Source organism: Asterias amurensis, chromosome 15 (genome assembly GCF_032118995.1).
Source record: "Asterias amurensis chromosome 15, ASM3211899v1".
Classification (NCBI taxonomy): domain Eukaryota; kingdom Metazoa; phylum Echinodermata; class Asteroidea; order Forcipulatida; family Asteriidae; genus Asterias; species Asterias amurensis.
The window spans coordinates 15,254,077-15,280,459 of NC_092662.1; the positions used below are offsets into that span (position 1 = coordinate 15,254,077).

At 38.2% G+C, this 26,383-nt stretch overlaps 1 protein-coding gene across 3 annotated transcripts; it reads left to right on the forward strand.

Moving 5' to 3' along the window:
- Window positions 1-186: 186 nt before the first annotated feature.
- LOC139948152 (large proline-rich protein BAG6-like) lies at window positions 187-20,312 on the forward strand. Of its 3 annotated transcripts, none has more exons than XM_071946203.1 (22): window positions 187-500; window positions 1,319-1,360; window positions 1,768-1,942; window positions 3,285-3,376; window positions 3,906-4,049; window positions 4,377-4,609; window positions 5,113-5,236; window positions 6,196-6,381; window positions 6,568-6,940; window positions 7,694-7,828; window positions 8,421-8,788; window positions 9,421-9,547; window positions 10,080-10,313; window positions 10,929-11,098; window positions 11,954-12,007; window positions 12,696-12,798; window positions 13,533-13,654; window positions 14,252-14,396; window positions 15,053-15,192; window positions 15,508-15,669; window positions 16,362-16,469; window positions 16,982-20,311. In XM_071946203.1, exons 1-22 carry the CDS (start codon window positions 438-440, stop codon window positions 17,243-17,245), a joined length of 3,564 nt encoding a protein of 1,187 aa, XP_071802304.1. In that variant the 5' UTR covers window positions 187-437; the 3' UTR covers window positions 17,246-20,311. The 3 variants fall into 3 exon arrangements, with proteins under 3 accessions (XP_071802304.1, XP_071802305.1, XP_071802306.1); XM_071946204.1 differs by having other exon boundaries at window positions 3,909-4,049; XM_071946205.1 differs by lacking the exon at window positions 1,319-1,360 and having other exon boundaries at window positions 16,982-20,312.
- The last annotated feature ends 6,071 nt before the right edge of the window (window positions 20,313-26,383 follow it).

Below are 26,383 nucleotides of genomic sequence, written 5' to 3' on the forward strand. Positions count from 1 at the left end.
GATTGGGGAAAGGGTAAGCAATTATTTTTGCCTAGTCGGTTTTTTATTAGTTAAATGGCCATTTAGTTAAGGTTGGGGGAGGGTCACGCCCGCATAAGAACACGTTGTCGTTTATCTGTTGTAGCGCCCTCTGTCGACGTTCATTTGAGAACCAGAAGAAAAAAAATCACCCAATCGCCCCAAAAAGCTCGCCCCCGTATGTTGTTGTTGGATGCATCGAATGCACACACATTGAACGGAAGAATTCAAGTCATGAAAGAAAATCCGTGTGGGTGAAAAGCTGTTTCTAGCATATTCTTTGGTCCTTTTAGATGGAAATTGGGGTGGTTTATGAAGTCTATTATTAGTATATGAATCACACTGTTGATAGGTGGATGGTGTAATTCCTACTTTGTTTTCTCGAAAGACCCTAGTTTTTCGGTTTTTATCGGTTCAAGATGATGGACGTAACGGTGAAAACGCTGGATTCGCAGACAAGACAATTCTCTGTTCCCGAGCAGGTAAATTTCGTAGTCATAAAAACTCTTATTTTGGGGAGGCGTTTGAACTTTTATTATTGAGTCATGTAAACACTATGAGTTCAGTATATTGTACACTTAATTGTGACTTAATTTTAATCAATAAATCTAGTCATTTTGACTCATTGAGTTATTTATTAATTTAATTATTGTAGGTTGTCAGTTTCCTTTATTAAAAAAAAAAAAAAAAAAAAAACCCAGCTAACTAACATTTGTAAGTTGATTAACATTGTTCTGGAATCTGTACTGTATTTTACTGGATGGCAGTCAACTCTCCCCCAATTTATGAAAATGTGAACAAATATCAGATTATTACCTCAAAATCAAATTAAAGAAGTAAATAAACTTAAATTAATAAAGTAAATAACCATCCCGATTCTATCATATATAAATTTCCAGGCAATAATGTAGCAAATAAATGTAGGAGGCTGGGACTTTGTCGGGGAGGGGGCGACTTTATGAGGGGTCACATTTCTTTGAGAACAATGTGCTTTCATTCATATTTTAATCAATTTGTTTTCTTCGATAATACAATTTGATTGTATTGTTTTGAATGCTACATGTAGTTGCTACGGATAACTTTCCGTATGGCGCCACCACTTTTTCACTCAATTTTACAAAAAGGGATATCTTATTGAGGTAAATTAGATACTATATTATTTTATATAGAATGAAAAAGTGGTGGTGCCATACAGAAACTTTTCCGTTGCTACTAACAATGACTTATGAGTTGAAGACATTTCTCAAGAAAATATTACCCAATAAAATTGCAAATAACCCCAATATTTTTAATATAACAGATAACAGTAAAAGAATTCAAGGACAGAATCGCTGGTTCAGTGGTAAGTGAAATAAAACTAAGCAGGCCTGACACTTTTATAAAGTGTAACAAGATTTAAAGCCGTAAAATTTTGCACTTGCCATGTAAACGAAGAATGCTGATCGCAATATGCAGAATTCGGCGGTAAGCAGAGCCATGAGTTTGGGCCTTGATATTATCAACAAGTGTGTGGACAAAATCTTACTAAAGCCCAGTTCATACTTCCTATGATGCGAAGCGAATTCGATATAAATTTTGACGTCACAAATACTTCAGATTAGTTGAGATGTGCTCAACTCCTGCTAAACATTCACAGCAAAAACAGAGCTGTGACGAAAAAATTCACTTCGCATTCACAAGAAGTATGAACCAGGCTTCAGGGATAGCAAGTTAATACTATAATGATGAGTGTAATGTTTGCCTCTGCAGAACATCCCAGCTTCTACTCAGCGTCTTATTTTCTGCGGACGAGTTCTTCAAGATTCTAAGAAGCTATCTGAGTATGAGGTGCATGGATGTACCATTCACCTGGTGGAGAAACCACCACCATCCACAACACCATCTACTTCTAGTACTTCAACTTCAAGCACTAGCGGTCAACATGGTATGGACAAAGCAATTTTTCTCTTAAAGGAACACGTTGCCTTGGATCGGTCGAGTTGGTCTTTGAAAAACGTTTGTAACCGTTTTTTATAAAATGCATATGGGTAGAAAGATGTTGTAAAAGTAGAATACAATGATCCACACAAACATGCCTCGAAATTGCGTGGTTTTCCTTTTAACTCGTCGACTAACACGTCGGCCATTTATGGGGGTCAACATTTTGACTCCCATAAATGGCCGACGGTGATAGTTCGCACAGTAGAAGGAAAACCACGCAATTTCGAGGCAAACTTGTGTGGATCATTGTATGCTACTTTTAAATCATCTTTCCAACCATATGCATTATATAAAAAACGGTTACAGGGCTTTTGTTTTGACCAACTCGTCCGATCCAAGGCAACGTGTTCCTTTAAAGGATTTGGGTACTTTATGTAACACAAAACAAAATGTCCACAGATGTACATTAAACTTACACAGTTTAAAGATAATGATGGTAGAAAGCTTCCCTTTAAATATTACTTGCTGAGGTGCTGTATTTTTTGAGAAATGAGTAAAACAATTTCATGAAAATACTTTGTTGTCTCAGTGAGACGAAAATGTAGAAATTAGAATTTCTCCTTAAAACATTGCGTTGCTCTGTGATTTTCACTTTTTTCTTCTTCAAATACTTGATGACTAATGAAGCTGAAACTTCTACAAGTAACTTATTTTAAATACATCTTCATTCACAGTAAGTAGGGATTCTTGTCACGGCCAAAAAACTGATCCACAAAAGGTACCAAAACCCCTTAAAGGCAGGGTATACTTTGAGTAATATTGTCAAAGACCAGTATCCCTTGGTGCATCCCAACACATGCATAACAAACCTGTGAAAATTTTGGCAGAAAAAGTGAAAGAAAAAATACCGTTGTTGCATAGATTTGTGTGTTTTTCAAATACCTGTGAATGGTTTCTTGCCTGAAGCCTTCTCAGATTGAAATTTTGGGGTGATGAATTAAGATAAGATAAGATAAGATAAGATAAGAACTTTATTATCCCACACTGGGGAAATTAAAACTGGCCATGATTCAAAAAACTACATTACTTGAGTTCAAGTACATTACTTGAGTTCAAGGGGGGTTCATTTCTGACAATGTTTTATATATCAACGGCTCTCCAGGGCTCTTTACTTTATTAGGAGATTTCATTTAATTTTATTTAATTTTATTTGATTTGATGAGATTTTGATAGCAAGTTGTCCAAAGATTAACAGTTTTGCACATTGGGCATTGTCGAACACATGTGCCTTTCTTTTGAATTCAACCTGATTCTTAATACACTGTATACTGTGCATTTCTTCTCAGGGGGTGGCATGAGCGATGGGCGAGATAGTTTCTTCATGGGTGCTATTACAGTACAAGCTGACATTGGAGATGCAGGCAATATACACGTCCAGGTATTAAGACCAATTACAATTTAATTCAAGACATTTGTTTCCATTCCAAAGGAGAATCAAAATAACAATAACAAAGAACATGTGTTGACATTCCTTCTACCTTCCGGCCAATTGTCCACCTTCCGCCCAAGTAGTAGTTAATAAGTAGGATAGTTCTTCCCCAGCCGTGACACTTCTGTCCTTAAGCAAGACACTTAACCATTGCTTCATCTTTCGGATGGGACGTGAAGCCATTGGTCCCATGTGTTGTGTAACACATGTAAAAGAACCTAGTACACTTATCGAAAAGAGAAGGGGTACGCCCCGATATTCCTGGCTGTGGCTGCTATATGCGCCGTAGCACCTTGTAAACCTTTATAAGGTGCTAAATAATAGGGTCTTAGAATTCATCACTGTAATAACCTATCTTTCTGGAAGTTTGTATATATACTCAGCGCCTTGAGTACCTTGTTTGGTAGATATGTGCTGAAAGGAAGCAAATAGTTATCTAAGATTTTTTTGCTTATCATTCATGTCATTGTGTTTTTAGCAGCAGCCCAATGGATCGCACATGGATGTACATATCAACCTTGGACCAATCAACATGGCACCACCCGTCAGCGCTTCACAGCAACGCATCACTCAGATACGCAATCTCCTTAGACAAACCCATCTCACGTTGGAAAGACTTGAGGTTAGTATGTACCTCTGACACTTATCAAACACGGTTTCAAACGAAGGAACCTAGACTTACTGCGCAGAGAGTGTGGAGATATTGTTATTTTGACATTAAAGGGTTTCCATGGACAGGTGAAAGAGGAACTCTATGATAATTTTGTGAAGCAAAAAGCCAACCAGCGACATATTATGCTTAACGTATAAAAGACACACCAAAAGCAGCATTGACCATTAAAAAGATTGAAATAGAAGTGTTGTATTTGAGTTTGTTTTGTGAGAGTCCACTTATTTCAAATATTTCCAAATAAAGACTCTGACTCGTGATTTTATTACTTAACTGCAGAATCCCCCACAGCAGCAAGGCACCCAAACTGATCCCGTTGCAGCAACTGGTAGTGGCACCCCTACAAGCAGCTCAGAACCAGTATCCAATAGCAGTACCAGCACAAGTAGCAGCTCAACTACCCAGACCAATCAGCAGCCTTCTTCTACAGGGGGTGCTAATCCTAGTCCAGATTCAGCTTCTAATAACCAGGCTGGACAGGGTCAGGCGGGCAGAAGGACTGCAACAGTAGTGTAAGTTTTTTGTCGTTGTTTTTATGGAATATATTTTCACGCATTGCTCAAGAACAATGATACTTCATAAGGGCAACTGAGGCAATTGCCTCCATTGCCCCATGTCATTGTCTTGGTGCCCCTTAAATTGTTCCAATAGAAATTTAGGAGAAAAGCCTTGGCGCCCCTGCCCTTACAAAAACAAAGCTTCAGTCCTGGAATAAGGAATACTGTTTTCCGACATGCTAGAATAAATAAAAATGCCACAATCAGTGTGGTGGTAAAAAGTAATATGTACAAACTTTCTTCTTGATGTTTGTGCATTTCACTAGGAAACAGTCTTGTTGAAGAATTATTCTCTCACCAACCTTCTTCCGTAAATCTATTTTAAAATCATCATGACACAGTAAATTACCAGCTTTAAGCTTGGATTTTTTTTCTTAATGTTTTCTCTTACAGGTATCAGAATGGAGTCCGTTATTAAAATTGATGCATAATATAAACAGATGTTTTTAACCACTCAGACACCCTCGGAGCACCGTCATGGCGGACATCTTGCAGGAAATAGCGGAGTTAAACACCAGACTGCAGCCTCATCTGACTCAGTACCGGGAGCTTCTTATTTCGGATCCGGTCTATGAAGGCGATGTAAGTCAACACTTTGACACAAATTTTAAATTTTTAAATAAAAAGCAACAACATTGGGCTAAATGAAAGAGCCCCAATCTGTTAATCCGGAGCTTGTTTTGAACACAGGATGTAGAGAACACATAATCTCTCAGGGGAAGAGGGAGAGAAAAATTAATTAATTAATTATCATTTTGAGTACCTTGTTCTTGTGACTAAGGATTCTATGTTGAGTGGTATGTCATGGCTGAGCTCTGGGCCCAATTTCATAGAGCTGCTTAAGCACAAAATGTTGCTTAAGCAAAAAAATCCTTGCTTAGTAAAATCAGATTACCGGCCAAGACTCCACTCAATTGTTATGCTAAGTAAACAACAGCTAAATACCATTCACAAGCAATGTATATGGCATGAAATTTTGGCCAGTAACATGTGTAAAACAAGCGAGCTATTTTCATGCTTAAGCGATTTTTTTGCTTAAGCAGCTCTATGAAATTGGCCCCTGGTGTTTCTGATCAGCAGAGTGTCCGTTTGAGTCCCAGATTGTGGCAGGTTGTGGTATAAGGGTTAAAATTTTTATTGGAACCCAGTATTTAAGTAATTGTTATGTTCGTTGGGAAGCATGGAAATAGCCAATCTCAACCCTAACAATGAAAAAAAAAGAATTCTTAGTGTTATGTTAGTAGGACTTAAAACTTTGCATGGTCAAAGTATAACTAAGGGGTTTTCTGTAAAACCATGTGAAATCTCTTTTGAGTAGTGTTGGTTCGGATTCTGGTTCACCCTATACCTCCATTTCTTTTTACAACCAACACAACTCAAAAGAGTTTTTAACCTTGTGCTACCACAAACCCCTCTTAGTGTGTTGTGTTGTCATTTAGCCTTTCAGGTTCGAAACATCGGGCTATTAACTCAAAATCAAGACACAACCTTTTTGCGCTTACTAAACAAAGTAACCTGTGATTTTGTTTCTGTCTCCACAGACTGATCGTCAGCCTGCACATCGTCTCCAGACTCTGGTCAATCAAACTCTACATTACATTAGTCATATCTACCACGCTGTGTCCGATTGTATGATGGATCTTCATACTACACCACCAAGGGTACTGAGGGCACCTGCTGGTATGATGGTAGCACCAATACGACCGGCTGGACAAATGCCTGTACATGTAAGTCTTGTTTAAAGTTAGTTCTAATAGGGAATAAAAGGGTAGCGACGAGTTCTTACACGGCCGTTTAAAGCCGGCAGGGTCGAATTGCCGTGTTCGGCTCGGGCCTTTATCACATCCTGCTATCAATCCTGCACATAGTTTTTACTTTTTTAAGAGAATAAATTCACATGTTTTAACCAACAGGTGAACATAGGTCAAATGGCTGCGAACGCTGCCGCCTCTCAGGGCGCCGCTGCAACCTCGACCGAAGAGAGACCCTCCTCAACAACCTCCTCCTCGACCAGCCAGCAGAACGCCTCCACACGTACAAGCTCTACGGCCACCACCCAGACCCAGAACAGCTCAGCTCCGCCTCTAGTCACCAACGCCTCGGTCACCCTAACCAACCAGCAGACGTACGTCATCACGCCGAGGTCTGGAGCCACTGGTTACATGGCTGTGCCTGTTTCGTCGTCGTCAAATCAGACGCCTGGAGCTACGACGCCGTCGTCTTCGGCTAGCCAAGGGGGAGGGAGAGGTACGGGTGGAAGTCGCCCCGCTGCCCCACGACCTTCAGGTACAGTTAAACACCTTCTATGTAGCATTATTAGATGAGGTTTGCGGTAGCACAATCTTTTGAGAAGTGTTCAGGTGTTGGTTCCGAAAAGAACCGATGGTTCCGAAAAGAACCGATGGTTGACAACTCAACATGATCATCTGGTTTTCAATCAGTGTGCTCAGATTGTTTTTTAGGAGATATACACATGATGGTGCTATCGCAAATCTCATTTAATTATACTCCCAACATGCTCTAGTTTCAAGCCCTAAAATTTCAAGGCTAATGTAAACAGGGACCTTGACACATTCTTGTATTGTGATTGTAGGTCCGCATGTACATATCCACCAGGGGCCAATTTCATAGAGCTACTTAAACAAAAAATTCGCTTAAGCACGAAAATAGCTAGCTTATTTTACATATGTTACTGGCCAAAATTTCATGCCACGTACAATGCTTGTGACTGGTATTAAGCTGTTGTTTACTAAGCATAACAATTGAGTAGAGTCTTGGCCGGTAATCTGATTTTACTAAGCAAGGATTTTTTTGCTTAAGCAAAACTTTCTGCTTAAGCAGCTCTATGAAGTTGGGCCCAGCTCGGATTGAATCCTGGCAGTATACCTCCAGCTGGGCTGCTTCAAGTCATGGCTCAGATGGTTGGACAGAAAGATACTGAATGTTGAAGTGCCTTGAGGTTTACTGAGTGACGGATATTAGCACTATATAAGAAGTCAATATTATTACATTGTTGTTATTTTGTGTTTGTGATTGTAGGTCCGCATGTACATATCCACCAGCTCGGATTGAACCCTGGCAGTATACCACCAGCTGGGCTGCTTCAAGTCATGGCTCAGATGGTTGGTCAACAACAGATGCAGCAGATGGCACAGACTCCAGCAAACCATGCTGGTAAGCACACACATCTCAATTATTGTATCATGTCATGGAATGTAGTTTAGCTCTTTTCTTTGTCACTGGCCTTCTGGCCTTCGGTCAAGTTTTAATTTTGAGCCCTGTTTTAACATGATAAAATCTGTACTGTAGCGACCATGTAAAATACCTCAGTGGTTGATATTGGATCAAAATTGCCATTAAATTTACAGAGTGGTTTTAAGCTTTCTGTAATAGCTATGCCTAGTTGATATACTGTAATCTTTATCAAAAAGATAGTGTTTAGACTGCAGAACTTGTAATTGCTGTGAGTTTAAATCCTACCAAGCTAACCACTGATTTCACAATGACTAGAATAAGTATTGCAGTCTTGGTTGGGGCAATTCATAATCATAGACGTTAAACTATTGTTTGAATGGGAGAAATTGACTGTTGCCAGCTTGGTGTTTATATCCCACTGGTGGATTTTGCCTTGACGGGGGAAGATCATCTAAACAACACAAGACAAATTATTACCAATAAACACTCTCTGTTACGATTTATCTGGAGTTTTCAAGACAGAAAATCTTTAACTACAACTTTTATAACGATTGTTTTTTTTTTTCTTTAGGTCCAACAAACACTTCCTCGACACCCACTACATCCTCCCCTCGCTCCCAGCAGAACGCCCAGTCCACCCCCTCCCCCCAAAACCAGAACCAATCATCCCGTACCCCGAACCCCATGGCCTTCTTCAACCCGCTCCAGCCACGCCCAGCCTGGGACCCACTGCTGCCCTGCAACTCCCGCCACATCACCATGCGTGTCATGCCGACTGGCCCCGCTGGAAGGGGAAGGGCAGGAGGTGGAAGGCAGAATACTGCATCGGGGACTGGGAGGGCGGATGAGTCTGCTGGTAGATCTCCAGGGGAGAGTGAAAGCGCTGGTGGCGAGAATGTCAATGCTGGTGATGGAGCGCAGAATAATGCCATGCCACAGGTAATAGAAATGTCTTATCTCAATTAAAGGAACACGTTGCCTTGGATCGGTCGAGTTGGTCTTTGAAAATCATTTGTAACCGTTTGTTATAAAATGCATATGATTAGAAAGATATTTTAAAAGAAGAATATAATGATCCACACAAGTATCACTCGAAATTGCGTGGTTTTCCTTTTATCTCGTTGACAAACACGGTCGGCCATTTATGGTATACATAAGAAAATGGCCGACCATGTTAGTTCGCAAAGTGAAAGGAAAACCACGCAATTTCGAGGCAAATGTGTGTGGATCATTGTATTCTACCTTAAAAACATCTTTCTAACCATATGCATTTTATAACAAACGGTTACAAATGCTTTTCAAAGACCAACTCGACCGATCCAAGGCAACGCGTTCCTTTAATTCATTCATACAAGGCTTTTATTAATTGTGGTTTTACCCATAAACCGATGTGTGTAAGAACTGTATACTCAGTACTTTCTCAAGCTCTGTGAAAAAAATCACAGGCATATTACTCGGGGTTCAAACTTTCATGTCGTATGTACGTGTTTTGAAGGGTATTCTGCTAATTTCTGCTTAGCAGAACAATTGTTAAGCGATATGTTCAGAACTCTTCCTCTTCTGTCTTGCAGATGATTCCAGTGTCTGCTGATGGTAATATTACTGATGTGATAGGGGGTCTTGTCAATGCTATATTGAACCAGCAACCCAATTTTGTACAGGTTGTACCACCCGGAGCCCAACAGACCCCCCAGCAAGGTAGGAATTAACTCTTGTAATGTTAACATTGGGTTTTTTTTAAAATAAGCCTTGGATATTTTTACTGGTAATTTATATCCTTTTTATCTATGAACAATCTTGAATTCTTGATTCTAATTGATTGGTCCATGGTAGCAACTTTTTGTTGAGTATACTCGTGTTGTAAAAAAAAAAAGGGAACAGTCATATAGGTAAGTCCGTTTGGCTCAGTGGTACATGTCCCTGCCTTTCACCTCTATGGACCCTGGTTCGAGTCCGGACCGGAGCCTTGCATGTGGATTGGGTCCCTACCTGATTGCGTTGGTTTTCTCTCCCACATCTAAAACTTAAACTTCTTCATTGTCTTCTTAACAAAAAGTTGGTGTGATGTTTTCATTTAGGATGCTTTGCCGACAATATAATTTAGATTCAGATATCTTTGATTTTAGGGTTGGGTCAAATTTTGTGATGTTGCTTTTCCCAGCAACAATGAACTCACCCTTTTAGATTTCCTTGATTAGATTTGTAATCTTTTCCATTCTCATCCCATCAGCATCAAGTCAACAACAGCGCCAGCAACCTTCGCAATCCTCATCCAACGCATCGTCTGCTGCCCCCAGTGGCCAGTCAGAGCCAGGTCCGAATAGCGTCTTGTCGGATCAGATGCTGATGAATATGATGCTGAGGATGACTCAAGAGATGGGGTCGGTCGGGTCCGGACAGAGCAGTAATCAATCGCTGAGGAATTTCCTATCCGGTATGGGAATGGCATTAGAGCCTGGTGAAGGTGAGCATTAGAGTCAGGGCACTAGACCATTCTTCTTTAACTTCTCCACTCAACTCATTGTATAGACCTTCTCCATTGTTGATAAACAAACCAAGCTTGTTGGCATGGACGGCTAGTCAAACAGTCAATCGTGTTAACAGATGTTTTAACCAAACTCAATGTTTACTGCAAACTTTCAACTAAATGAAATAAATATAATACCTCCTAATGAATGGTTGCTCTTTTTCCTTCAAGTTCAATACTATGTTTGATTTTTTGTGCAACATTGTTCAAAACTGTAGCTATCTGTTTGTTTTCTTCGCAATTATACCTCGGTTGCCAAAAAACTTGGGCTGTGAAGTTGCAATAGGAAGGTCTATTACAAAACTGAAGCCAGATGGGCAAAATAGTCTGGTCCCTTATTTTATGAATCAGTGTTGCTTATTGTGATTGAACACAAGGAACTTGCCCAGAGCTTGAGTCCGGTGCGCTTGACCGTTGGGCCACGCTACACCACTGAATTCTCTTCAAGATCATCAATATGACCACAAATTTAGGCTGTAGTTGACAAAAAAGATTGTCCATATTAAACTCTGACCCCCTGACTGACCCCTGAATCTATTTCTAAATGACCAGGATTCTTAGGTGAACTTTTGGATCAAGTCACGGAGCAGCTTGGTATGGGTGACTTTGCATCAATGTTTCTCGGCCAATCAGCACCCTTGCAGCAACTCCGCCCCAACTTGGAGCGGTTTGTAAATCAACGGATTATGAGAGGACAGCCGTTGACCCCAGAAAATATTGAGGTAATTATTTATCACTGTATTTATGTTATCTATTAATCCTATCCTTGCCATTAAAGGCAGTGGACACTATTGGTAATTGCCAAAGACTAGCCTTCACAGTTGGTATATCTCAGCATATGCATAAAATAACAAACCTGTGAAAATTTGAGCTCAATCGGTCATCGAACTTGCGAGATAATAATGGAAGAAAAATAACCCTTGTTACTCGAAGTTGTGTGCGCTTATATGGTTGATTTCGAGACCTCAAGTTCTAAATCTGAGGTCTCGAAATCAAATTCGTGGAAAATTACTTCTTTTATCGAAAACTATGGCACTTCAGAGGGAGCCGTTTCTCACAATGTTTTATACCATCAACCTCTCCCCATTACTCGTCACCAAGAAAGGTTTTATGCTAATAGTTATTTTGAGTAATTACCAATAGTGTCCACTGCCCTTAAAGACTTAGTTGACTGCACTTAAACTTTCTCTTCCTGACCATTGAACTTTAGTCGACCAAGCTTAGACACAAAGAAGCGCTCAAGTCTTGGCACAGAATTTTCATATTTATACTCGTTCACACTATCATAAAAGTTGAGAAGAAATGTTGATGGTATACGGTTTTGCCTTCAATGCCCAGCCAATTTGATGATATTAAACCAATATTATCCTTGGTTTTCTGTTTTAACACGTTTTGGTTGTCAAGTCAAAGTTCCTTTATCAGTGTACCTAGTTAGTGTTGTGTTTGTATTTTTTACAAACATTTCCTTATCTTGATATTCTCTGTGAGTGTCCATAATTCAGATTTTTGTCTGCCATATTTGCATTTTTAATTAAACCAATAATAATATGATAATAATATTTCATGTTTCTACACAGGCCGGTGTGAATAGGATACTGGATGAGCTGCGACCTGCAGTAACTGAATTTATTGTAAGTTAGGATTATTTACACCACTTTAATAGTAAATACTGAATTATTCTTTGGATTAATCTTTACCAGGGTTTCTGCAGATCCTTAGAACGTATTGAAAGTCTAAAATAAAACTATCCAAAGTTAAAGCATTAAAGCCATTGGACACTTTCAGAACAGAAAAATAATAAAAGTTCACAGATTTACAAATAACTTACAGGGTTTAAAGAAGGTAATGGTGAATGACTTCTCTTGAAATATTGCTCCATGAAATGCTTTACTTTTTTTGAAAACATTACAACAATTATCAATTCTCGATATCCAGAATTACGGATTTATTTTAAACACATGTCATGACACGGCAAAACGTGCGGAAACAACGCTTGGTTTTCTCGTTATTTTCTCCCGACTCTGATGACCGATTGAGCTTAAATTTTCACAGGTTTGTTTTTTATACATAAGTTGTGATACACGAAGTGTGGGCTTTTGGACAATACTGTTTACCGAAAGTGTCCAATGGCTTTAAAGAAGCAATACAAATATTATTTTTGTTGTTTTAAATCTTAAACAAAGTAATGAACCGTGTAAAAGAAACTAGTTAAGGAAAGTAATTTGTGAGGGGATAGTTGTATCTTCAGCATTGGGGTTTCTTTTCGTCAAATCATACCCAAGGCTTTTATTATAACACCTTGTGTGATTTTTATTTTAGAATGGCGCCCCTACTGTGAATAACATAGACCCTGTTGCTACTCATATGAAGTTCCTGCACAGTGTACTGGAGAAGTTTGTACGTCTCTTTGCTGGACAAGAAGGTAAAGTGATTTATGCAATCGAAAATCTATTCTGAATTTTGAATGTTCATATATATTTTTACAGGTTCGTCTGACAGTTATAATTCATAGTTGTAACAATAGTTGCACGATGTAGGCATTGTTAACAATTTTTATTTTAGGTTTACGGATACAGCTTTCTCAAATTTGATGAGAAAGGGAAATGTTTCAAACAAAAAATAATTCTAGTGCTATAAGGTCGTTATCTGCAATGATCAACAGGTCATTAAATGAAAAATGCATGTACATTTTTCTTATCAAAATCAACAAATCAAGTTTTACCTTGACAATGAAGGTTACTTTTTGCAGAGCAAACATTTTTAAGACTACCCTTGATCTAAAAACCCCCATTAACCAGGAGCTCCAAAATGTACAGTGTGCAGTTTTATGAACTTAATAATCAGTAAGCTTTCAGCGCATGTTTTGTTATCCTTACCATCGTCATCATCATCATTCTCTGTGGTCCATCAAGGGGGACGTAGAGCCGCCCAAACCAATCGATTGGTTGCAGACTGCCACAGCTGCTGTGCCGGTGAGCCATGGTCCACTTCTAGCTGGCGCAACCAGGTGTTGCGTGGTCGCCCTCTAGGTCTCTTCCAGGCTGGGCCGGGACGGAGTCCCCCTCGAGCGTTGACGCTCAGCTTGAGGGCAGCATCCTTACCAATCCCATACAATACCTATAGATGATTGATTGGTGTTTTTTTAATTCTGAACAGAGAGTGCTTTCGGAGAGCAGATGAGGAGATTAGGACATGACAGCTTACATCAGTGGGTAGCTCTTATGGTTCATATCTTTGGAAGTAGACAGAATGTAGATGAATTCCTCTCTACTCGTATGGTAAGATTCAAGTACTCAGAGTTTTTATTGAATGTTCTCTTTAAAAGGGATTGCATACCTTCGGTAATTCACTCAAAGTGTAACGACAATTAAAAACATACTTGGCAAGAAGCACTGCAGCTGTTGATAATGTGTAACATTTCGAGAAACAATTCCCTTTTAAAAGAATTTGGTTTTAAGAGAGAGGGATTCGAGAACTGAGAAGCATTTCTGCATGAAGTTGTGCATGAAGCATTTCTCAGATTGTGTATTGAGATCATTCTTTCTGCTTGGACATAGCCGCTCCAAATATTTGGCAATATTATCTCAAAAATGCTTCCACCTTTTAAAATGAAATTTTCATAGGTTATTTTTGTTGTCCTTTATATGGGTGGGACATTTACATCTATGCAAAAAGGGTGTTTATTTTATTACTTTCTTGTACCTTCATTGACCAATTAAGCCCAAACTGTAACATGTTTGTTATTTAGAGGTCTTTAGATGGCTTTGAGACTTTGGTCTTAAAGGCGATTGGCCCTTCATAAATACAATTGTGATAGCGCCACTGGTAGTAAAAGTCAAAATATTATTCTTGTTCTACATTTGTTGTCTTCACAGCGTACATGGTTTGGTGTTGACGCTACCCCAGGAAGTCTGGTTGCGACGATGTCACTGCAGAACTTTGATTTAGTCTATCGTATGTTGACTGTCACTCCAGATCAGATTGCTCACTTTGTGGTCAAGAAAAAGCCCTCTACTGCTGGTCAGTTGATTAGTTCCTTATATTTGAAAAATTATGTCATGAACTAGATTTAAATAGTTTTTGAGGCATTGCATGGTGAGGTATATCAGTGCATAACCAGTAAGCTAAAACACCATGTGTATAGCGACTTTGCTGTGTAGACTTTTTGTTCTTTTGGAACTACATTTGTAGGTCATGCTTTTTATTCCACTGTCGGGAGTAGGTTTCGGAATTTGGTAGACTAGTACTTACATGTAGTTCTGAAAAGAACTGTCTTGCTTATAAACTACTACCTGTGGATTGTAGGAAATCTGCCGAGACTATCTCGCAGGGCAACCCCACACAATGGACAACCCACACAATAACCCTGAGCCCACCAACCACAGTGCTCCATTCAGAAGATCCAATCAGAGCGTTGATTGACTCTACACTGAAACATCTGAACCCCTATAAATAAGCCAACATCTCTCGCCCACTCTTCAGTCTCTTGACAGTGCAAGCTAGTCGAAATGTTGAGACCAATTAAGAACTCTCTCTGTGGCGTTGAAGTTAATATCGACAATTCCCCACCATCCACATGGTGAAAGTCCTGCCCGATTTCCTACATCCCTATTATGAGTACCATGTGAAATTTTGTTTTGTTTTATACATTGATACTTTATTCTGTTCATCCTCAGGTGCAGCTGGTCCGGATACACCAAGTACAGCAGCTGCTAGTGGTTCATCAGCCAGACCTGCACCAACACCTGGCCAGTCACAGGGCAGCTTAGATAACGTAGAGGTCATAATGGAAGCTGAAATACATGTCCCAGATGAGGTGAGATAAAAACAAAATTGTTACTTGGGAGTCTAGGGAATTTTGGGCGAGCTTAGTATCTAGCCTAGGACTGAGGGAAATTGGGGTTTCGTAACTAGACAAGGACTTTGAGTGTTGGAGTAACTAGCCCAGGACTGTTATAAACACCGAGGGTACTTGGGGTGTTGGGAAATGAAGGGATGATTAACTAAACAAGGACTTGGCTTGTTGGGAAATGGAGATCTGAGTGAGTAACACAGGATTGAGTGACCAATTTGCATGAAATGATGAATGAGGATTCTATGATAGTAATGATGTAATGTTTTCATCTCGTAGTCAATGAATGTCCTGATGGGAGCTGTAGGGCAGGCAGAGGCCGCTTCCCGTGACATATCAACACCTTCTAGTACCGAAGCTGCTGCAACTCCTGTACCCTTGGCAGCAACGGGCGATGCAGTTGCCATGGATACCTCTGGTTGGGAAGCAGCTGTTCCGGCGGTAAGTATTTAAAGCTAATCATGGAATAGTTGCAACTATTGCCAGGAGAGTTGATAAACAAAATTTTAATGTGGTACGGTGCCTAATCACATAGAAGTGAAATACCCAAACATGGGATGAAAGAAAAATCAAATGGTCCTCATTGGGATTTGAAGATTAAAGCTCAGTTGGTATATTTTTTTTATATATTTTTTTTAATGCAAATCGCCAGACACACAAGGCCTGAAGGCCACTTCAAGGTGTGGGCTACAACTATTTTTTCCAGAGGCTATTGCCACCTACTCCTAGGGCTGAAACAGGGTTACCCCTTTTACAGTCCATACGGATGTAGGCTTGGGTATCATCAGTCCGAAGCTTGGCCGGTAGAGCAGAAAGCACTACCCTCCCCCAAAAGAGTGTTAGGGGTCTTGGTCTCAGAACTCAATGACTACCATTTTTTTTTTTTTTTCTCATCCCGTGAGTATTGATGAAAGGCGCTTTACCAACTGAGCTATCTAGCCCCATGTTTTGGGTCTCACTATTTTGTCAAGTTGAGCGGAAGTAGGATAGATCTTGCAGCCATTTGTGGCCGCTTTGGATATCCTAGGTTATGCTCTTTCCGGCCACTGTGGCCATTAAAGGGGTAAACACACAAGCGTTATATAGAATAAAACAGGCAGACATCCTGATGTAAATGTTTTTCTTGTTACCAGGAATGGGTACCTGTGATCAACCAGGACATTGGCAGACAGCGAAGGCAAGCACCACAAGGTGGCCTGAGTGATGCGTATCTTGCTGGTATGCCACCAAAGAGAATGAAGGTCAGTATACAATCACACATTGGAACTTTGCTTCCCCTCAGAACCTCTGTCAAAAAGAGAGTGTAGTTTTTATACAGAATTGAGTGGGATTTGAACCAAAGCCCTCTGGTTTAACATACCGTCACTCTTCCAACTAAGCTATCTAGCCCTATGTTGGCGACCTTCCTCTTTGTTCGGGGGTGTGAGTCAGAAGCCATACAAATTATAACTCCTGTGTAGCCTGGGATCACACCCACAACCTGGGAATCGGCAGCCAGGGGATCACCTTCAAATATCAAGTAAATAAACTACAAGGGAAACTGACGGTAATAATTAGACATTGAACAAAGAAAAACTTACTTCCTATGCTGTATTGTAAATTTGGGTGTGATCCCAAACCAAGTTGTATGCCTGTGGATTTGTTGAGTATATGTGGAGTATATGTTAAACACATAAAATATCCAGCACTCTTTTTTCGATAATTGGTCTTGTTACAATATTTAACTAAAAGGTTTTATTTATTTTGCATACAGCTAACCCAAGACAAGAAATCCCCGATCAACAACGGAGTGGAGACATTCTTACCAGGGACACTACGTCAAGCTGTACAAGCCGTTGGTGCCCAGCCCCTCACTGGCGTCGACGCTCTGGTCCGAGATGCAGAGGCGAGCTCGTCGCTCTACGACGCTTGTGAAGAACAGGTTAGAAGCGCTGTACAAGAGCGGCTACGTAGGGATCCCGATTATGACGCTCAGAAATTCCCCAATACAGATAAATACATCAATAAGAAAAAGTAATCGCTGAGATTTTTTTAGGGTTATCTATCATTAACTATGAAGAGGAGAGGAGCCTGTAGGAAGATGACTCCTCACCCCCTTCTTTTACAAGTTAGAAGTTTAAAGGCAGGGTGTACCTTCAGTAATTGTCACAGACCCCCAGTATCCTTAATTGGCGTATCCCAACATCTTTCTTGAATCTTTAAAAATAGCTATTCAAATTTAAATTTAAAATTTTCGGATCAAATTTTCGGCCTAAAATCAGACCTGGCATTTTGCAAAACTATTTGGGGAAATCTCAAAATCAGCTTAAAGGCATAGGCAGGGTACACTTTTGGCAATTGCCAAAGACCAGTATCCTCACTTTATGTAACCCAACATATGCATTAGATATCAAATCTGTGAAATTTCAGGTTCAATTGGTCATCAAAGTTGCAAGGCAATAATGAAATAAAAATACCCGTGTCGAATAGAATTGTTTTTTTTTTCCAGATGCCTGAGAAAGGCTTCACCCCTGAACCTTTCCCCAGATTCAAAATTGTTGGTGAAAAATTACCTCCTTCTCTAAAACTTCATTTCTTCAAAGGGTGTCGTATCAAGACAATGTTTTATAAAACCAACAGCTCTCAAGTGCTGTTTACCAAGTAAATTTATATGTTCATTAGTTTCTTGATTAATTACCAAAGGTACACCCCACCTTTAAGTCTAAAGCGGCATAGTGCGTTTTAATTTCTCTTCATCTATGACATTGTAATGTGTTGTACACGTTTAGAATCCCGTGCACTAAGATCAATCTCTGCCAGAGCTGTATATTGAGAGAGTTGCGACAACTTGCGATTAGAAGCCATTTTGTGTCCAAATAAAACCCTACATGGGTGGATACAGGTTGCCAGACTAGTCTGCCAATCGGTTCCTGACGATGGATAGAGCATACTGTCAGAAACGTTGAGCCCTCCGGTTCTTCAGAACGACCATCACTTAAAAGAGATTTATCTTCATGGTGTCACTGCAAATTTTCTTATGCCTTTTATCCACCATGCAAACCTTCAAGTGTTATTCATCATTGGTTTGTGCTGCATTTAGCCGAAAACTGGCGTCCATCAACTGCCCGACCTTAGAAAACTGGTCCCTCACTCTCTCAATGCTCAGCTCTGCTCCTGGCTACTGTCTGCCATTTGGAGTCAAATTATTTGTAAAGAGTGTTTAACTGCACACAGCATTTAAAATGCTCACTACACAGAACACACAGATAAACTAACTACTACTAAAATGGTTCATCTAAGATGTGTAAGGTAAGCTGGGTCATAACACTTGTTTGCATCCATGTTTTCCTAGGAATTTGATAGTTTTCAATCAACTCTTTTAGTGCCATTTAAACATGTCTTTTAGTGCCATTCAAAAAGTGTCATCCATGGTACATGTTTGTTGTATTATGTACCTGTTATCACGAAAGATCAATATCACTCATATATCACTCATGAAGTGTTGTTGACTTTGGGATGTACCAATCAGCAAGATTTTGAAAAAGCTCACAAAGCTTGGCATTTTAGGTTTAAAAACACGCACTAAAAGATGTGCACCAAAGGTGTTACTAATTGAGGGATCGTAAGAGAATTTTTAACGTTACATTTGACACTATTCAGACTATTAGAATATAAACTCATCTTGATCATGTTTCTAATTATTCAAGAGCCTAATATCATTAAAGCTAATATCACAAAACAATACTAAGCACAGGAGAATAGAAAAAACATGACGTTCAAGCGAAAGTGGGTTACCAGGTAAAATATTATGAAGTTTGTATTGATTTTGACTGGTTCCCTTTTTTAGTTTTTTCTCAGCATATCAATTTATTATTAAGAATCGTTTTCTTCTTAGCGTCACTTTCTGCTTAGAAGTTTTGTGATTTTGAGTTGTGTTCATTGAAAAATAGCGGTAAAACTCTCAACCTATCGACCTCGGTTTGAATTCAATGGAGTTGAAACAAGATGGCCGCCCCCCATTGACCGATTATTTATGAAGATTTTTACTTTATTGTTGACATTCTCTTTTCAAATTTGAAGTTCATTTTGTGAGAACTGATTTTGTACTCTTACACCTGATGTTGGGGTAAAAAACAAGTTATATTCTTTTTCCCCCGATGCAAGATGAATGAAAAGGTTACGTTGCCTTACTTCTAACATGGTCAACAATTTTACTCCACAAAATGGCGTTTGTTCGCAACGTAAAAGGAAAACCATGCAATTTTGAGGCATATTTGTGTGGATTGTCATATTCTACTTTTAAAACATTTTTCTAACCATATGCATTTTTTAACAAATGCTATCAAACACTTTTCATAGACCAACTTGCCCGATCCTAGGCAACGTGTCCCTTTATATGTATTACGGCATGGGACAACCTTATCCACTCATATGCTTGACAAAAAAAGATGTCAGATTTGATCAAAGTTAACATTATCTGATAAAGTAATCTTTATTAGCTTACCAGGTCTAATGATTTAAATATTCACAGTTGAAAAGTATTAATAATTATATCCTCTTAAAAGGTTATGGAACGACAAGGAAAGTTAAACATTTTTAGATCAAGCTTTGGCTGTAGTAATAATAATGTTATAAATTTTCAACAAGCAACAAGCTTATGTCAAACCTTTTCAAAGTTTGATTTTTGATTTGGTATTTCGAACCTTGTATTATTGTTATTTTGCATATTTAAAAAATCTAAAGAGAAATGCATACTGCTTAGTTTTAAACAATTTTTAAAGATTATGTAACTGTTCAGTTTTGGTTTAAATTTAATTGAGAAGTAAGAAAATGTTTGTCATCTCCTCAATCAAAGGCTTCAATGAGTGGTTTGTTTGAATTCTTGTTTGTTGCTTACGATACCACAAACAAGGGGGTAAGTCCAGCTGTATTATCAATAACGTACAAGGCCTTGTGTACAGTGTACTTGGCAAATTTTGCATGAAAAAGTGCATAGCCTTGTGTACCCGTATACTTTTTCAGGCAAACCTTGTACACTTTTTTCAGGCAAAATTGCTAAAGTTTACAAGGCTATATATAGCCTTGTACACTTTTCCAGGCAAAATTGCCAAGCTCACAAATTTTGGCGAAAAAGTGTACATGGCATTGTTAACTTAAAAAAATTCTGAAAAAGTGTACAAGGCTATATAAGCCTTGTGATTTTAGCAAATTTTGCTGAAAAAGTGTGCAAGGCTATAGCCTTGTGAACTTCCAAATTTTGCAGAAAAAAGTGTACAAGGCCTTGTGATTTTAGCAAATTTTGCCGAAAGGGTACAAGGCTATAGCCTTATGATTTTAGCAAATTTTGCCGAAAAAGTTCACAAGGCTATATAGCCTTGTGATTTTAGCAAATTTTGCCGAAAAGTGTACAAGGCTATAGCCTTGTGATTTTAGCAAATTTTGCCGAAAAAGTTCACAAGGCTATAGCCTTATGATTTTAGCAAATTTTGCCGAAAAGTGTACAAGGCTATAGCCTTATGATTTTAGCAAATTTTGCCGAAAAGTGTACAAGGCTATAGCCTTATGATTTTAGCAAATTTTGCCGAAAAAGTTCACAAGGCTATAGCCTTGTGATTTTAGCAAATTTTGCCGAAAAAGTTCACAAGGCTATAGCCTTATGATTTTAGCAAATTTTGCCGAAAAGTTCACAAGGCTATAGCCTTGTGATTTTAGCAAATTTAGCCGAAAAAGTTCACAAGGCTATAGCAAAGTTCACAAGGCTATAGCCTTATGATTTTAGCAAATTTTGCGGAAAAGTGTACAAGGCTATAGCCCTATGATTTTAGCAAATTTTGCCGAAAAAGTTCACAAGGCTATAGCCTTGTGATTTTAGCAAATTTTGCCGAAAAAGTTCACAAGGCTATAGCCTTGTGATTTTAGCAAATTTTGCCGAAAAAGTTCACAAGGCTATAGCCTTATGATTTTAGCAAATTTTGCCGAAAGGGTACAAGGCTATAGCCTTATGATTTTAGCAAATTTTGCCGAAAAAGTTCACAAGGCTATAGCCTTGTGATTTTAGCAAATTTTGCCGAAAAAGTTCACAAGGCTATAGCCTTATGATTTTAGCAAATTTTGCCGAAAAGTGTACAAGGCTATAGCCTTATGATTTTAGCAAATTTTGCCGAATAAGTTCACAAGGCTATATATAGCCTTGTGATTTTAGCAAATTTTGCCGAAAAAGTTCACAAGGCTATAGCCTTATGATTTTAGCAAATTTTGCCGAAAAGTGTACAAGGCTATAGCCTTATGATTTTAGCAAATTTTGCCGAAAAGTGTACAAGGCTATAGCCTTGTGATTTTAGCAAATTTTGCCGAAAAAGTTCACAAGGCTATAGCCTTATGATTTTAGCAAATTTTGCCGAAAAGTTCACAAGGCTATAGCCTTATGATTTTAGCAAATTTTGCCGAAAAGTGTACAAGGCTATAGCCCTATGATTTTAGCAAATTTTGCCGAAAAAGTTCACAAGGCTATAGCCTTGTGATTTTAGCAAATTTTGCCGAAAAAGTTCACAAGGCTATAGCCTTATGATTTTAGCAAATTTTGCCGAAAAGTGTACAAGGCTATAGCCTTATGATTTTAGCAAATTTTGCCGAAAAAGTTCACAAGGCTATATATAGCCTTGTGATTTTAGCAAATTTTGCCGAAAAAGTTCACAAGGCTATAGCCTTATGATTTTAGCAAATTTTGCCGAAAAGTGTTCAAGGCTATAGCCTTGTGATTTTAGCAAATTTTTCTGAAAAGGCCACAAGGCTTATGATTTTAGCAAATTTTGGCGAAAAGTGTACAAGGCCTTATGATTTTAGCAAATTTTGCCGAAAAAGTTCACAAGGCTATAGCCTTATGATTTTAGAAAATTTTGCCGAAAAAGTTCACAAGCCTTATGATTTTAGCAAATTTTGCCGAAAAGTGTACAAGGCTATGACCTTATGATTTTAACAAATTTTGCCGAAAAGTGTACAAGGCTATAGCCTTATGATTTTAGCAAATTTTGCCGAAAAAGTTCACAAGGCTATAGCCTTGTGATTTTAGCAAATTTTGCCGAAAAAGTTCACAAGGCTATAGCCTTATGATTTTAGCAAATTTTGCCGAAAAGTGTACAAGGCTATAGCCTTATGATTTTAGCAAATTTTGCCGAAAAGTGTACAAGGCTATAGTCTTGTGATTTTAGCAAATTTTGCCGAAAAAGTTCACAAGGCTATAGCCTTGTGATTTTAGCAAATTTAGCCGAAAAAGTTCACAAGGCTATAGCAAAGTTCACAAGGCTATAGCCTTATGATTTTAGCAAATTTTGGCGAAAAGTGTACAAGGCTATAGCCCTATGATTTTAGCAAATTTTGCCGAAAAAGTTCACAAGTCTATAGCCTTGTGATTTTAGCAAATTTTGCCGAAAAAGTTCACAAGGCTATAAGCCTTATGATTTTAGCAAATTTTGCCGAAAGGGTACAAGGCTATAGCCTTATGATTTTAGCAAATTTTGCCGAAAAGTGTACAAGGCTATAGCCTTATGATTTTAGCAAATTTTGCCGAAAAAGTTCACAAGGCTATAGCCTTGTGATTTTAGCAAATTTTGCCGAAAAAGTTCACAAGGCTATAGCCTTATGATTTTAGCAAATTTTGCCGAAAAGTGTTCAAGGCTATAGCCTTGTGATTTTAGCAAATTTTTCTGAAAAGGCCACAAGGCTATAGCCTTGTGATTTTAGCAAATTTTGCCGAAAAAGTTCACAAGGCTATAGCCTTATGATTTTAGCAGTTTTTGCCGAAAAGTGTACAAGGCCTTATGATTTTAGCAAATTTTGGCGAAAAGTGTACAAGGCTATAGCCTTATGATTTTAGCAAATTTTGCCGAAAAAGTTCACAAGCCTTATGATTTTAGAAAATTTTAGCAAATTTTGCCGAAAAAGTTCACAAGGCTTTAGCCTTATGATTTTAGCAAATTTTGCCGAAAAGTGTACAAGGCTATAGCCTTATGATTTTAACAAATTTTGCCGAAAAGTGTACAAGGCTATAGCCTTATGATTTTAGCAAATTTTGCCGAAAAAGTTCACAAGGCTATAGCCTTGTGATTTTAGCAAATTTTGCCGAAAAAGTTCACAAGGCTATAGCCTTATGATTTTAGCAAATTTTGCCGAAAGGGTACAAGGCTAAAGCCTTATGATTTTAGCAAATTTTGCCGAAAAAGTTCACAAGGCTATAGCCTTATGATTTTAGCAAATTTTGCCGAAAAGTGTACAAGGCTATAGCCTTATGATTTTAGCAAATTTTGCCGAAAAAGTTCACAAGGCTATAGCCTTATGATTTTAGCAAATTTTGCCGAAAAGTGTACAAGGCTATAGCCTTATGATTTTAGCAAATTTTGCCGAAAAAGTTCACAAGGCTATATATAGCCTTGTGATTTTAGCAAATTTTGCCGAAAAAGTTCACAAGGCCTTATGATTTTAGCAAATTTTGCCGAAAAGTGTTCAAGGCTATAGCCTTGTGATTTTAGCAAATTTTTCCGAAAAGGCCACAAGGCTATAGCCTTGTGATTTTAGCAAATTTTGCCAAAAAAGTTCACAAGGCTATATATATAGCCTTGTGATTTTAGCAAATTTTGCCGAAAAGTGTACAAGGCTATAGCCTTGTGATTTTAGCAAATTTTGCCGAAAAAGTTCACAAGGCTATAGCCTTATGATTTTAGCAAATTTTGCCGAAAAGTGTACAAGGCTATAGCCTTGTGATTTTAGCAAATTTTGTCGAAAAGTGTACAAGGCTATAGCCTTGTGATTTTAGCAAATTTTGCCGAAAAAGTTCACAAGGCTATAGCCTTATGATTTTAGAAAATTTTAGCAAATTTTGCCGAAAAAGTTCACAAGGCTATAGCCTTATGATTTTAGCAAATTTTGCCAAAAAGTGTACAAGGCTATAGCCTTATGATTTTAGCAAATTTTGCCGAAAAAGTTCACAAGGCTATAGCCTTGTGATTTTAGCAAATTTTGCCGAAAAAGTTCACAAGGCTATAGCCTTGTGATTTTAGCAAATTTTGCCGAAAAAGTTCACAAGGCTATAGCCTTGTGATTTTAGCAAATTTTGCCGAAAAAGTTCACAAGGCTATAGCCTTATGATTTTAGCAAATTTTGCCGAAAAGTGTACAAGGCTATAGCCTTATGATTTTAGCAAATTTTGCCGAAAAAGTTCACAAGGCTATAGCCTTATGATTTTAGCAAATTTTGCCGAAAAGTGTACAAGGCTATAGCCTTATGATTTTAGCAAATTTTGCCGAAAAAGTTCACAAGGCTATATATAGCCTTGTGATTTTAGCAAATTTTGCCGAAAAAGTTCACAAGGCCTTATGATTTTAGCAAATTTTGCCGAAAAGTGTTCAAGGCTATAGCCTTGTGATTTTAGCAAATTTTTCCGAAAAGGCCACAAGGCTATAGCCTTGTGATTTTAGCAAATTTTGCCAAAAAAGTTCACAAGGCTATAGCCTTATGATTTAAGCAGTTTTTGCCGAAAAGTGTACAAGGCTATAGCCTTATGATTTTAGCAAATTTTGCCGAAAAAGTTCACAAGGCTATATATATAGCCTTGTGATTTTAGCAAATTTTGCCGAAAAGTGTACAAGGCTATAGCCTTGTGATTTTAGCAAATTTTGCCGAAAAAGTTCACAAGGCTATAGCCTTATGATTTTAGCAAATTTTGCCGAAAAGTGTACAAGGCTATAGCCTTATGATTTTAGCAAATTTTGCCAAAAAAGTTCACAAGGCTATATAGCCTTGTGATTTTAGCAAATTTTGTCGAAAAGTGTACAAGGCTATAGCCTTGTGATTTTAGCAAATTTTGCCGAAAAAGTTCACAAGGCTATAGCCTTATGATTTTAGAAAATTTTAGCAAATTTTGCCGAAAAAGTTCACAAGGCTATAGCCTTATGATTTTAGCAAATTTTGCCGAAAAGTGTACAAGGCTATAGCCTTATGATTTTAGCAAATTTTGCCGAAAAAGTTCACAAGGCTATAGCCTTGTGATTTTAGCAAATTTTGCCGAAAAAGTTCACAAGGCTATAGCCTTGTGATTTTAGCAAATTTTGCCGAAAAAGTTCACAAGGCTATAGCCTTGTGATTTTAGCAAATTTTGCCGAAAAAGTTCACAAGGCTATAGCCTTATGATTTTAGCAAATTTTGGCGAAAAGTGTACAAGGCCTTATGATTTTAACAAATTTTGCCGAAAAGTGTACAAGGCTATAGCCTTATGATTTTAGCAAATTTTGCCGAAAAAGTTCACAAGGCTATAGCCTTGTGATTTTAGCAAATTTTGCCGAAAAAGTTCACAAGGCTTATAGCCTTGTGATTTTAGCAAATTTTGCTGAAAAAGTTCACAAGGCTATAGCCTTATGATTTTAGCAAATTTTGCCGAAAAGTGTACACGGCTATAGCCTTCTGATTTTAGCAAATTTTGCCGAAAAAGTGTACAAGGCTATAGCCTTATGATTTTAGCAGTTTTTGCCGAAAAGTGTACAAGCCTTGTGATTTTAGCAAATTTTGCCGAAAAAGTTCACAAGGCTATAGCCTTGTGATTTTAGCAAATTTTGCCGAAAAAGTTCACAAGGCTATAGCCTTGTGATTTTAGCAAATTTTGCTGAAAAGTGTACAAGGCTTGTGATTTTAGCAAATTTTGCCGAAAAGTGTACACGGCTATAGCCTTCTGATTTTAGCAAATTTTGCCGAAAAAGTTCACAAGGCTATAGCCTTATGATTTTAGCAGGTATCCTTGTTCACCTTTTAGGCAAATATTTGCCTGAAAAAGTGTACAAGGCAGAGTGCAAGTCCAGCTGTTACATCAAATTTGGGTTGAAAATGGGAAAAAAATTGGTCAACAATTTAGATCACAATGGGCTAGTCCAGTTGTTTATTCGAATTCGAGTAGAAAAATTAAAAAAAATCACACAGGGGACTTCCCTTGTGATTCTTTAAAATTGTTCACAAAAAATTTGATTAAACATCTGGATTTATTCATTTTTGTACCCAAATTTGAGAAAACAGTTTGACTTACCCCCTTGTGATTGATTCCCTGTTTGTTCACGTCCACTGTTTTTATCAAATTTATTGAACTCCTTCATGCTGATGGTGCAAATATAAAAACAAAGCAAATGAGAGTCACAAA